The sequence below is a fragment of the Macaca mulatta genome, chromosome 14, assembly GCF_049350105.2.
Source record: "Macaca mulatta isolate MMU2019108-1 chromosome 14, T2T-MMU8v2.0, whole genome shotgun sequence".
In the NCBI taxonomy this organism is placed as follows: Eukaryota; Metazoa; Chordata; class Mammalia; order Primates; family Cercopithecidae; genus Macaca; species Macaca mulatta.
The window spans coordinates 4,001,761-4,014,114 of NC_133419.1; the positions used below are offsets into that span (position 1 = coordinate 4,001,761).

At 51.9% G+C, this 12,354-nt stretch overlaps 1 protein-coding gene across 21 annotated transcripts in view; it reads left to right on the forward strand.

Annotated features, from left to right (window-relative positions):
- SHANK2 (SH3 and multiple ankyrin repeat domains 2) overlaps window positions 1-12,354 on the forward strand; it is a 671,410-nt gene that overhangs the window by 474,291 nt on the left and 184,765 nt on the right. For 18 of the 21 annotated variants that reach the window (XM_077961772.1, XM_077961764.1, XM_077961763.1 and 15 more), the window contains 2 exons: window positions 899-981; window positions 2,592-2,716. In XM_077961772.1, coding sequence (XP_077817898.1) covers window positions 899-981; window positions 2,592-2,716 — 208 coding nt within the window. Of the gene's footprint in view, window positions 1-735; window positions 982-2,591; window positions 2,717-12,354 lie in introns of those variants that run through there. The other 3 variants (XM_077961782.1, XM_077961781.1, XM_077961783.1) reach the window with 1 other exon arrangement.

Genomic DNA, 12,354 nt, shown 5'->3' on the forward strand with positions numbered 1-12,354 from the left:
CAGAGGGCCAGTGTCCTCAGGGGCTTTGAGACCGAAATGTCCTGAGTCCTCTGCCAGGGAGCCCCTCACCCACCGGCCTCACCCACCGGCCACGGGGCAGGGGTGATGCTGGAGGGGGGGCTGCAGAGAGAGCCCCAGCCCCTCCCGCTCCCCGCCCGCTCCCAGCCCAGCCTGCGGATGCTCTGCGCGGGATGACGCCCAGGCAGCCGCCGGGCGGGCGCACTGTGGGCTCGTCAGATGATTGTGGGGGCTCCTGCCTGCCGCACACCGCCGGCGGGACGGGAGAGGGAGGGGGCGCTGGATGCGACGCGCAGGTCCCTGCGTCTCTGGTGCCTGCTGCCGGCTCGTGCGGGGAGCAGATAGGATTTGATTTTTTTTTTTTAACCCCCTTCAAGGAAAAGCAAAACAAAACTGCTGCCTCATTTCTCCTCTGGCTGGTTTTCCCGGGCTCTGCTGGAAGATGCGTGTGGCCGGGACAAGCCGGAGGAGCTCATTCCCGACGCCGCCGCTGCTGAGGCCGCCGCTGCCGCCGCCGCCGTTCGGGCCACTTACTTTCTTTGCCCTGGGCGGCGTCCTGGCCAGCCCCCCTTGAGCCTGCAGCTCAGCCATCCCTCCGGCAGCCGCCCCACCATGTATGACTCCTTCCTCCGGCTGGCTCCGGCTCTGCCTGCCCCCACCCTGCAAGTCTCATTGTGCCACGCTCGCCTATCCCGGTAGCCACCCCCCTCTTCCTTCGCTCCTCCTGCACCCTCGCTGCCTCCTTTCCTCCATGCTGCCTGGATCTGGCGAGCTGGGGTGATTAATTGGCTATGATGATGAACGTCCCCGGCGGAGGAGCGGCCGCGGTGATGATGACGGGCTACAATAATGGTCGCTGTCCCCGGAATTCTCTCTACAGTGACTGCATTATTGAGGAGAAGACGGTGGTCCTGCAGAAAAAAGACAATGAGGGCTTTGGATTCGTGCTTCGAGGGGCCAAAGGTAAGAGCAGCCGCTCCGAGCCTGAATATGTTCCCATGTTTGTGTGTGTGTGTGTGTGTTTGTACGCCTGCATGCAAAACGTTCCTGGCTCAGGAATAAGCATTAAATAAGCATTTTTCCTGGGGGCACTTGGTTGCTAGACAACCATGTTCTTTCACATTGCGCTTTACTCAGAAAGCGTCAGGGTTTCCTTGAGGAATGTTTTTAATTTTCTGTAGACAACGTTGTTCTGAACGGGTTCTCTCTCCCCCTTGCCCCCTCCTACCTTTTGTTTTTAAATGATGGGGTGGTTAAAATTTTGTGTTCTGCTTGAGCCAGACTGTGGCTGCCCTCAGAGCTCCGGCTCTCAAATCCCCAGGATTGCCCAGGCCTGAGTTTCAGGCACCTAGAAACTGCCCCATTCTGGGAGTGGGCTTTGGCTCCAAGGGCAGCGAGCATTTGTGTGCTTGCCTCTAAGGTGACTTTGCAAAGAAAATGTGACAAGATGGTCCCCTCTGCCATGGACTGAGCCGGCAGCACACACGTTACGTGGCCCGTCGTGGGAGGCTCAGGGATGCCGTCCATGGCGGTACACCCGCCAGCCGCCCTGCACGCACAGCTTCCCCTCCAAAAGAAAACAAAATGGCATCGCCTCCCCGTGAGAGGGGACATCCGCCCACCGCGTGTGTGGCTCAGCCATGTGGAAGTTTCATCTCAGGGCTTACGCGCTGTGCCAGGGGTCCTGCACCTGTGCTGCAGGAGGCCTCGTCCCCGGCTGGCGTGCCCACCTGCCTCAGACTCAGGCAGCTCCATAGCAAGCTATCCAGAGAGAGAAAGAGCAGTTGCAGCTGTCTCTGTGAGAGCGTCCACGCCTGTCTGTGTGATTTGCTCTCCCCTCCCCCTGCTGGAATCTTCATCTCCACACCCACCCACCCCCGGCCACTCATGCCTCCCTAGGAAAGTCCGTCTCCTGCCCTGGAGTTGCACCTGGCAGCTGTGTGGGCCCCAGAAGCTGAGCCTCATTGTGCTGGGCAGTGTGGCTCAGCACCCCCCCCACACACACACACCAGTGCCCAGGGACACTGGTCACACACAGAGTGATCACAGAGGCCTGGGGTCCCTGTAGACGGGACTCATGAGCAGATTCCAAATCCGTAGCCACCCACTGGGTCAGCGTGATGTTCCGTCCGCATTCCAAGTTGAATTCCCTTGGTTGCGAGTCTACGTAGATGTAAATTTGGCAAGTGGTTTAGTGTGGTGTTTCTGTAGCTCTGTGTGGCAGGGGAGGAACTTTTCCATTTTTAGAACCGAAAATGTTTAGTCACTGATGCTTTTAAAGAAAATGACAGGCATGTAGACATGTACCACAGAGCACATTATCCCGTGGTTTCAGCAGAGAGGCCAAGAAATATGATGGTGGCACCAAGGTGCAGTTGACTTCATTGCTTGAGTTGCATCGGCCCATGAGTATGAGTCTCAAGCCATTCCTGGGGGAGAGTTGGCCTGGACCAGCCACCTGCGATGGGAGATGTGCGGGCCCACTTCCTCCCGGGATCCCTTGGGGAGGTCAGGCAATGTGAATTTGGAAAACATCTCCCAGGCTTGTAACCAGGTGCTGCTTGTCTTCCCAGCTGACACACCCATTGAAGAATTCACACCAACACCGGCGTTCCCAGCCCTGCAGTACCTGGAGTCCGTGGATGAAGGTGGGGTGGCGTGGCAAGCCGGACTAAGGACCGGGGACTTCTTGATTGAGGTAGGGACACAGGTGTCTGTATCTTTCTGCTTGGGGAGAGCGCCGACTCTCGGGGAGGAGGTCGTAGTCCTGGCAGCACGGCCACGAGGCCCAGTCTGGGAGTGCTTGTGGAGTCTGCCATGAGCTTTCGTTGTTTGGTCAATTTCTCCCACCATGGGTGCCTCTGCCTGTGGACCTGGTGTTGGGCTTGTCTTGGAGGCCTTGACCGTAACCCGTTGGAGGAGGAAACGTCTGTGGAATTTGGCCATTGGTCTTGAAGTAGAAGATAGAAAGTGGAGGCATGTGGTCACCATGATGTTGGGGACATGTGCAGATCTGTGGGTGGCTTAGGTGTGACTCCATAAATAGGTACCAAGAGGAGTCATCATCCGTTCTTGTGTCCTACGGGTGAGTCGGCAAGCACTCTTGTGTGGCAGTTGCTGGTGTGAGGTCTGTAACATTGGTGGCTAAGAGCTTGTAGATTTGCAGGTTGTGGTAATCACCCTGTCAGTTGGACAATGGCCTTCTAAGACCAAGGAGCCCAGGCAAGAGGGATGGCTGGCGTCGATGGTGCAAAAAGGAAACTTAGGAATTCAGATGCTTTGAAAATGGGCGTTTGCTGGTACTGAAAAGGAAAGAGCATTTTCTTCCTTTAGAGAATAGAGGTGTGAGTGCCCCGGCTCTCCAAACAGCAAACAGTCCCTAGGGTTGGCACGTCAGTGTGTGCGAGGGGTCAGAGGCCCCAGTGCATCTGATCGCCTAGCCTTTTTGTGAGTTTAGGTGTTACTTTTAATCTTGTTATGCAAAGGAACGTGTGACTCTTTGGAAACAGGAAGAAGAAAAGAACGTTATAGGTTGAAAAAGATGATATTTTAAAGGCTCAGTAGACTCAAATGGTCCTTGTTGGGAGTGTGCGTTTCTTGGATGCACACGCTCTTCTATGTCACCCTGAGCCCTGCCTCATGTACATCAGAACTCCACATGCAGGTGGAAGGGGTGGGTACGTGGCATCCAGCCAGCCATGTGGTGGTCCCTGCCATTGGGCCAGATATTCGTTCTGTAAATGAGGATCCCACATCCCAGCCCCTGGTGAGAAGGCTACCTGCGATCATTTCTCCCAGTCAGGCCTAAGCTCCCAAGGTGGCTGATCATGCTGTGATTCTGCTAGTGATCTCCTTAGAGATCCTCAGGACTATTAAGGGGCAATGGAAAGTCAGAAGGGAAGAGACTGTTAGAGAGCCAGGTAAGATGGAGCAGGTGCTTAAACTTATTCTGAGTGCGTCCTGTGGATCTCTTTGATTTGCTGGAAGATATATTTAAATGATTATCGACCAATCAGAACCTGATTTGAATGAGAAATGAGCTTATTTGGGTTCTTGTGCATTGAAACTGTCGGATGCCCACTAGAATGATGGAGACCGGAGCCCGCCATGGCTTCGGGGGTTAATTCAATTTGTAACCTTCATGAAAATGCAGAGGGCCTGGGTTGAATCATCCTCTGTGGGATGCAGTTGGGATGTGAGTCCCCTTCCTGTGTGTGTGTGTGTGTGTGTGCGCGTGTGCGTGTGTGTGTTGCGGGGGGCGTGGCCTTGGGCCTAGCAGCAAGGCTGAAGTCTATAGATGGTGTAAGAGTGTGTGCATGTGTGACAGGCAGGATGGGGGGGTGTTGAAATAGGTCGCTCTTGGTTCTTGATTTTCAATAATAAAAGAGGGCTGCAGATGCAAGAGCACCCCCCGTTGTTCAGCTCGTTGGACTGTTTCCTGGATAAACTCATCAATAAAAGAAGCGTGGCCTGCTGAGGCATATGTGTGGGCCCCGCACTTGCCCGGTGAGCAGAGCCGCACTGGGTTAGAAGATGTTGCTGTCTGTGGCTGCAGCGCTTGCCTGGGTGGGGCCGAGAAGGTACACCTGTCCTGTCGGTTTGAAGCCTTTGTGGAAATTTGGAGCTTTGAGAGTTTCCACACTTCTGTTTCTAAGCACCTCCTTTGACATTGCTTTTAACCTCTGATATGCAAATATATTTGCCATTTGAGGGCAGGTTTTATATTCTGGGTAACCTCTGACTTCCAGTATTCTAGGAATGGCTGGTCCTGAGATGCATTAGGGCTTTGCCTGCATTATGATGTCACAGATGACCCAAGGAGCACTGGGCCCTCCACAGCACTGCACGGCTGCTGTACACCAGTCTTACACTAATGAGGGTGCAGGGCGCAGGCAGCTGGACCCTTGCATGATCCTGGCTCCTCACAGTTCATGTCCACAGCTGCCTCTGGGGACTCAAATTCTCCTCCAGGGGCTTAAGACTGAGAATTCCATTGAGTTGTGTTTCTAGAGGCTGGATTTTGCCACCGGAATATTAAAATCGTGTATAGCCTAATAGGTGCGTGTTTGTTCCGACAGACCATGTTTCTCTATTTTCGGTGAAAAGCTTTGACCTTGGAGGGATGGTGTGAAACAGCGTCATGTGTCTCACGTGAATTTTCTTTTTGGTGAGCAGCCAGCCCTCGAGTCGGTGGGGTTTCTGAGCTCTCAGTGAGGTACAAGGTCTCCACGTGAAAAGCTGCCTGAAAGGCAGACACTGTGTCTTCCTTACCCCAAGCAGCCCTTGGCAGGCCTTCCTTTCTGTCTGCTATTTGAAAGAACCTCGAAAGTGTGACAGATTTTTATTTTCTCTTTAAAACTGCATGCTGCGGTCTGAACTTTTGGATGAAGGGGCACCCTTTGAGTGAATGTTGGCTTTTAACGTCTTTGGCGTCTCCAGAACTTCATTTTCCCTCATTAACTTTGTGAGAATGCCCTGACGTGGCCCTCCAGCTCTCGGCCTTGGCGCCTGTCATGGTTTCCTGCTGTGCGTGACTTTCTTGGGTACTTACCTTGTAGAATTTATTTCTCTCCTACCTAAGCTTTGGGGAAGAGTTCGTTCTTTTGCTGTTGTTTTTGTTTCTGGTTGACCACCCCCGACCCTACCAACCACAATCAAAGGCTTTGAGCTGTCGCCAAATCGGGAATCTCATCAGACAGACAGATGTTATCGCACAAGCTGTGTTGTAATAAAAGGTTCACCTCAGAGGTGGACGTGAAGGATAAGCGGATGTCCCGTGGATAGGGACATTTGATCACAGTGGCTCCGTGGACGGTGTGATTTACCATTTAGGATCAGCTGGTGTGCCGGAATCCCCGAGATAGCCAGTGACACTGAGCCATTCCAGATTGTGAAATGTCAACCAGCCCAGCGGAGAAGGAGCCAGAGAGATTTTAGAGGCCGTGGGAGGGGCAGGGCAGTGGGAAGTTGAATGCCCCTGCAGAGATCGCCCGTGGGACCTGCAGGGGGAGGCCGAGGCCAAGGCTTGCAGAGGGGTGGATGCTGGAGCAGTGACAGCCCCTGAGAGAAGCAGGGCAGGTGTTTCTCTCCATGCAGGTCAGAGGTGACGACGGGGCCTCCACCAGCCAGGAATGACAGAGGCCCACGTCCCTCTGGTGACAACAGGAAACCCAGTCCAAACTGATTTTCATAACGATTGGAGCTTGTCAGGAAGCCGAGACCAGAGTCGTTTCGAGGGAGAGTCAGCCCGCTGTAAGAGTTTGCTGAAGACTTGTTTGCTGTCTCTTTTGAGATGACCCTGATTAGGCCCCTTCACTCCCACAACATGGGGCTGGAGAGGTCAGAGGCTGCTTCTGAAGTTCATGATACGTCCTAAGCCTGTGGGTGGCTCCCGGAGGACGGTAGTGCATCAAGTGTTTAAGGAGATGTGGGGGTGAGGACACCACTTTGATGTCTTGCGGGGTTCACCGTAGGTCTCACTCAGTGAAAGCTGGCTGGGCGTCCCAGTCACCCGAGGTTTATAGAAATCTGGTCTCCAGCCCACACGCCCTGAATCAGAACTATGAGGCAAGAGCTGGGGCATCCGTGAAAGCTGCAGTGGTGATGCTGGGGGTCCCAACAGACAGGAAGGGCGGTGACCCACTGGCCCGGCCCAAGTTGACATTCCAGCCTCTTGACGTGACCTGCCGACTAAAGTCTCCTCGACCCAAACACAAGCTGGTGCTGCGCTAATCTCCTTAAGACTAGGACCGTCTTCCACAAACCCCTTCTTTGACAACCTGAATTTTGTTTCTTGAGTGACTTTCCTGATCTAAAATATCCTGTATCTGAGACATCCTTACGATTCAACTCAACAGCAGGCAGGCAGAGGGCAAACAACATTTGCAACAAATGTCCCAAGAAGCCAGTGTCCTTGTTTATAGCAGCCGAGGTGGATCTCCAAGCGCTAGAAGCCCTGCAGTGCCCCATCCAACCCTCAGAGTCATCCGTACAGCATGTGTGTTCCTCCCCATTTTACAGGTGGGGAAACTGAGGCACACAGGTGAAGTAACTGGAAGCCCTGCAGTGCCCCATCCAACCCTCAGAGTCATCCGTACAGCATGTGTGTTCCTCCCCACTTTACAGATGGGGAAACTGAGGCACACAGGTGAAGTAACTGGCCCGTGGCCATGTAGCTGGTGAGTGGAGAAGGTGGAATTCCAGCCCAGGCTGTCCGACTCTGTGATGTCGTGGCTCAAAGATGCATGAACAACACTTTGATGAGTTTTATGTATAAATGGGCAAACGGTAAGAAGAAAAGCAGTGAGGTGCCCGTTTTGTTTTCACATTAGCAAATACTTCTTTGTGACTATACACGTTGCTGGTGACAGGACACACATGTTGCTGGGGGAAAGACTAGGTTGCCATAGATGTTTTCAAAATTAATGTGGCAGTAGGTAACAAGAGCCATAAAGCTGAACGAGGAATTTTACATCTAGGAATCCATGCTAAGGGAATAATCTTTAAAAACAGGCAGAAATCAGCCAGGCATGGTGGCTCACACCTGTAATCCCAGCACTTTGGGAGGCCAAGGCGGGTGGATCACCTGAGGTCAGGAGTTCAAGACCATCCTGGCCAACACAATGAAACCCCATCTCTACTAAAAATACAAAAAATTAGCTGGACGTGGTGGCGGCGCCTGTAGTCCCAGCTGCTCGGGAGGCTGAGGCAGGAGAATCGCTTGAACCTGGGAGGCGGATGTTGCAGTGAGCTGAGATCACGGCCACTGCCCTCCAGCCTGGGTGACAAAGCAAGACTCGGTCTCAAAATAATAATAATAATAATAATAATAGTAAATAATAATAAAAAAATTAAAACAGGTAGCAATTACAGTGTGGCAGAAACAAGGAGTTGAGGCGGGGAGGGGGCGGGGCTAATGGGAGAATGGTTCAGTGACAGTGAACATCTGTTGTGAATTCATAAGAAAGCATTAAAAATGATGTTTACAAGGAGCTCTTAACACCAACCAAGAAAGGCTACATTCTGCTTAGTGAGAAAGGCAGAATCAAAATGCTCAGCACAGTGTCATCTAATACCATCTTTCCCCAGTGTAAGCACAGAAGAAAACAAAAAGGACAGGAAACATTAACCCCTAGGTGGTGAGATTATGTTATTTTCTCTTTCTTTCAGATGTTTCCCTCAGATTTCCTGGAATCGAAGTATTCCTATTTTGAAAAGTATCCATCTCATACATAGGAAAGCGTGTCTTAGAAGAAAGTTATCTCACACGGGAGACAAATGTCCAGCCCCCTTGGCACAGGGGGTACTGTTTGCTGTCAGAGGAAAAAGGCTTCCTGGGCATTAATTACTTTCCCGGGGCCGTTCCTCACCCGCCTGCTGCAGGGCTCTGACGACGCCTATGGTTTTTGTGGTTGTTTTCTTGGCCCTGAAGTGGCCGATCTCATTTTTGCGTTAATTTCTCTAAATAGGTTTTCCCTCGCAGTTAAAGCAGCAGCAGTATCCTTCATCCTTGAAAAGTGGTGCTCGAGTTTGCTAATTACTTTTTCCTCGTATTAAATGCTTGCACGAGAGAGGGTGTGGATCTGCTTTATACTCGTGGTTTGTATTTAAGTCAGGAGGCTAAGAGGGATGCACTGGTGTTTTCCTCAGAGACTCTGGGAGGATCTTGTAAGGCCGGGTGTGGCAGCTCATGCCTGTAATCCCAGCACTTTGGGAGGCCAAGGTGGGCAGATCACTTGAGGTCAGGAGTTCAAGGCCAGCATGGCCAACGTGGTGAAACCCTGCCTCTACTAAAAATACAAAAATTAGCTGGGCGTGGTGGCCTGTGCCTGTTAATCCCAGCTACTTGGAAGGCGGAGGCAGGAGAATCACTTGAACCCGGGAGGTGGAGGTTGTAGTGAGCCGATATCGCACCACTGAACTCCAGCCTGGGCAACAGAGCAAGACTCCGTCTTGAAAAAAAAAAAATGTTTCTTAGGCTGGTATTTTAAAATTGGACTTGAGAAATGTGAGGTGGCCTCTAGCATGTTTGACTTTTCAACCAAGCAGGCGTGAGGAACAGTTGTTAGAGCTCGCTACTCAAGGGTCAACCTCCCCTCCCCAGCTTCAGACTTAAATATTACTTGGAGGAAAGAAAATGAAGTCCAGATTCAGCACGATCAGTCATTACTCTTGCTGGGTCCTGTTATTCCTGTCGATGAAATGTGTGGTTGTGACAGTAGAATCACTTGAGACGAACTGAGCTCTCAGCACTGGACTGCTGGTCAGAGGCATGGAGCACAGAGCTGGCATTCAATCAACTTTCCTTTTTAGAGACAGGATTTTGCTTTGTTGCCCTGGCTGGAGTGCAGTGGCATAATCACAACTCACTGCAGCCTTGAACTCCTAGGTTCAAAAGATCCTCCCGCCTCAGCCTTCCAAGTAGTTTACACTACAGGCATGCACCACCATACCTAGCTAACTTGTGTACTTTTTTATAGAGCCAGAGTCTTGCTTTGTTGCCTGGGCTGGTCTCAAACTCCTGGACTCAAATGATCCTCCTACCTGAGCCTCCCAAAGCACTGGAACTAAAGATACATCACCTCACCTGGCCTCAGTCAGTACTTGTCATGGATCATCATCTTGTCCTTCATCATCATTAATGATGCCCGACTCAGAAGAGGAAACCAGTGGCTATTAGTTGAACAAACAGGGATAATAATATTATCATAATGACTGATGTTCATTACCACTGTTATGTGAAGCATGTAGCAGTCACAGAGCACACCCAGCATGTGCCAAGTCCATCAGACACTTCCAGCCAAGAGTACATGAGCCATGGTTTCCTTTTGCCTCTGTTGTGGGGAACATCTCGAATACAGGTACCTGCCCCACCCCGCCCCCTAGCCTCCGAAGTCCCTGGCAGGCACATCTCCTCCTTTGGCTCAAACTCCTGCTCCCAGAGCACTCACCACCCTGTACAATTCTGTGTTGGTGTGGGTCCGGCTTTTAGATCACCTTGGAATTCCTATTCCTGATGCCCGCTTTGCTCTCTAGCAGCAAATCCCAGGGCCAAGGCCAGAGCCCTGTTGTGGTTTGCCTGGTGCCAGCATCCCTTGGGTCTAGTGGTTCAGCCACATCACACAGCTCACATTTCTCTAGCTCGCCTTTTGGGATATTGTGAGAGACTTTGTCCTGCTGGTGGCCCTGATGACCAATCTGGAAACTCTCTGCACCCCACCCGCAAAATTTCTTCTGCTCTTATTTAAATGGTTTTAAATGGCTACTTAATAACCAAGTTAAAGACCAAAGACCAGCTGATGTTAGCAGGAACCCAGGGTGACTGCTGAATTCTTGAGCAGGGTCACATTGGTGCTTTGGTCATCAAGGCCAATATTTCATTGCATTCACACCAAAGACAAACAGGGTCTGTCCTGCATCCCTCTGAGTGTGGGGTGTTTCTGTCCTGACAGCTCAGTGGCTTCTCACCGTGTCATCAGGATCCACTGACCAAGGGCAATAGCACTGGGGGCCTTTACCCTCTAAGGCTAATAGCACTGGGGGGGTCTTCACTCTCTGAGGCTAACAGCGTTGGGGTCTGCTCTCTGAGGCTTAACGCACTGTGGTCTTTCTTCTCCCAGGCAGAGGCCACTGCTCTGTGGGGAGTCCTGGATGGCGGGGAGGTTGGATCCCTTTTCTGCGCGTGGCCTTCTGGGCCTGGGGAGGTCGTTCTCTTTGTCCTCCATATTGACTGGGAACAGGTGGTCCGGGCTGAGGAGCAGCCCAGGAATCTTGCTGAGAAGGTGGATGCGGGCAGCTCGGCAACTTGCAAATCTGAAATCTTGGCTCGTTCATTTTGGGGTTCTAATTTGAAGCATCAGTGATTTCAATTTCAGGCTATAAAAAGATTCAGAATCACTTCAGGGGACCGTGGCTGCTGTGCTCAGATGCCGTGGGACTGGCAGATGGCAGCACACGGGGTTGGAGAGAGGCGGAGAGGAGCCGCGGTCAAGGGCACAGGCTGTGCCGTCTGATCCGGGTTTGAATCCAGGTTCTGCCTCTTCTTAACCGTGTGAACTTGGGCAGGTTGCTCATTTCTTGGCCTCAGTTTCTCAAACTGTAAATAAAAGTGTGTATGAAGCATGTAGCAGTTTCTGGCATCATGAGTTCTCAACAAATGGTGGCAATTGTAAAAATTACTTCTGAAACTTCACTCATTCATTTCTGAAGCATACATTCTGCCTCTCAGGTGCTGGGCTGGAAGAAAGACATGAATCAGACGCAGTTCCTTGGGGAACACACAGTTTAGGAGGGGCAGGCAAAAAGCAGAGTGTGGCGAAGGCCCCACAGTAAATCAGGAAAAGGGCTTCATGAAAGATGGTGTTGGCTCCAGGCTTTGATGGGTTAGTGAGGTTTCTGCAGGCAGAACTGAGGAGAAAGATCTTGAGCAAAAGCTTAGGGGGTCAGGAATGTTCAGGTGGATTTGGGGAGTGATCAGATGCTGTGAAGCTGGGGGTGAGCAACTGGTCTAGTGGGGGCCTGGGATGTTAGTTAAGTAGGTACAAATGTGTGTGACTGGACAGCTGCACAGAGCGAGAGCGTAGCTGGATCTCTCCAGGGTGCTGAACCCCTGTGGGGCATGGTCTCTCTCCAGGGTGCTGAACCACTCCAGGGCGCTGGCCCTCTGCAGGGTGCTGAACTAGAGAGCTGGAAGGATAGGATGCAGCCTTCCTCAGGAGTCTGGAGGACGCCCTCAGCATGTCCCCTGCCTCCGTCCCTGCACCTTTCATTTCTGTCCCCTGCATCCTTGGAGTTTCTGAGCATAGAGGCTCATTACTTAGTGACAGTTTCATCTACTTGGTAGAGAAATCTCTTCCACAAGGAGGGGCCAAGGAGCCAATGTGGTCGAGCATCTGCCATGTCCTGCCTTGTCCATCTGCATCTACTTTGAGCCCCACTTCCCTCACCACTGTGGTTTCAGCTCACATCATGCCTTCTCAGAGAGGACCCTCTTGGCACCCTCAGGTTTCCCTGACTCTTACACTCACACCGTGTGCTTCCGTGACCATAGGAATCATACATTTCCTGTGTTAGGTGACTGACTTACTATCCACCTCCCTCAGGGAACATTCCCTGTGGGCCAGAGAGTTTGCTGACCATGTCTCTGCTACATCTCCAGCATGCAACACAGTGCCAGGTGCATAACAGAGGCCCCAGCACATATGTTCAGTGATGGGCACTCCTGGGAAGTAGTTTTACACTCATCTTGCAGGTAATGAAACTGAGCCTCAGAGAGATTAAGAAGCCTGCCCAGGGCCCTCCAGGGAGGCCTGAATCTAAGCTGACTCCAAAGCTTGT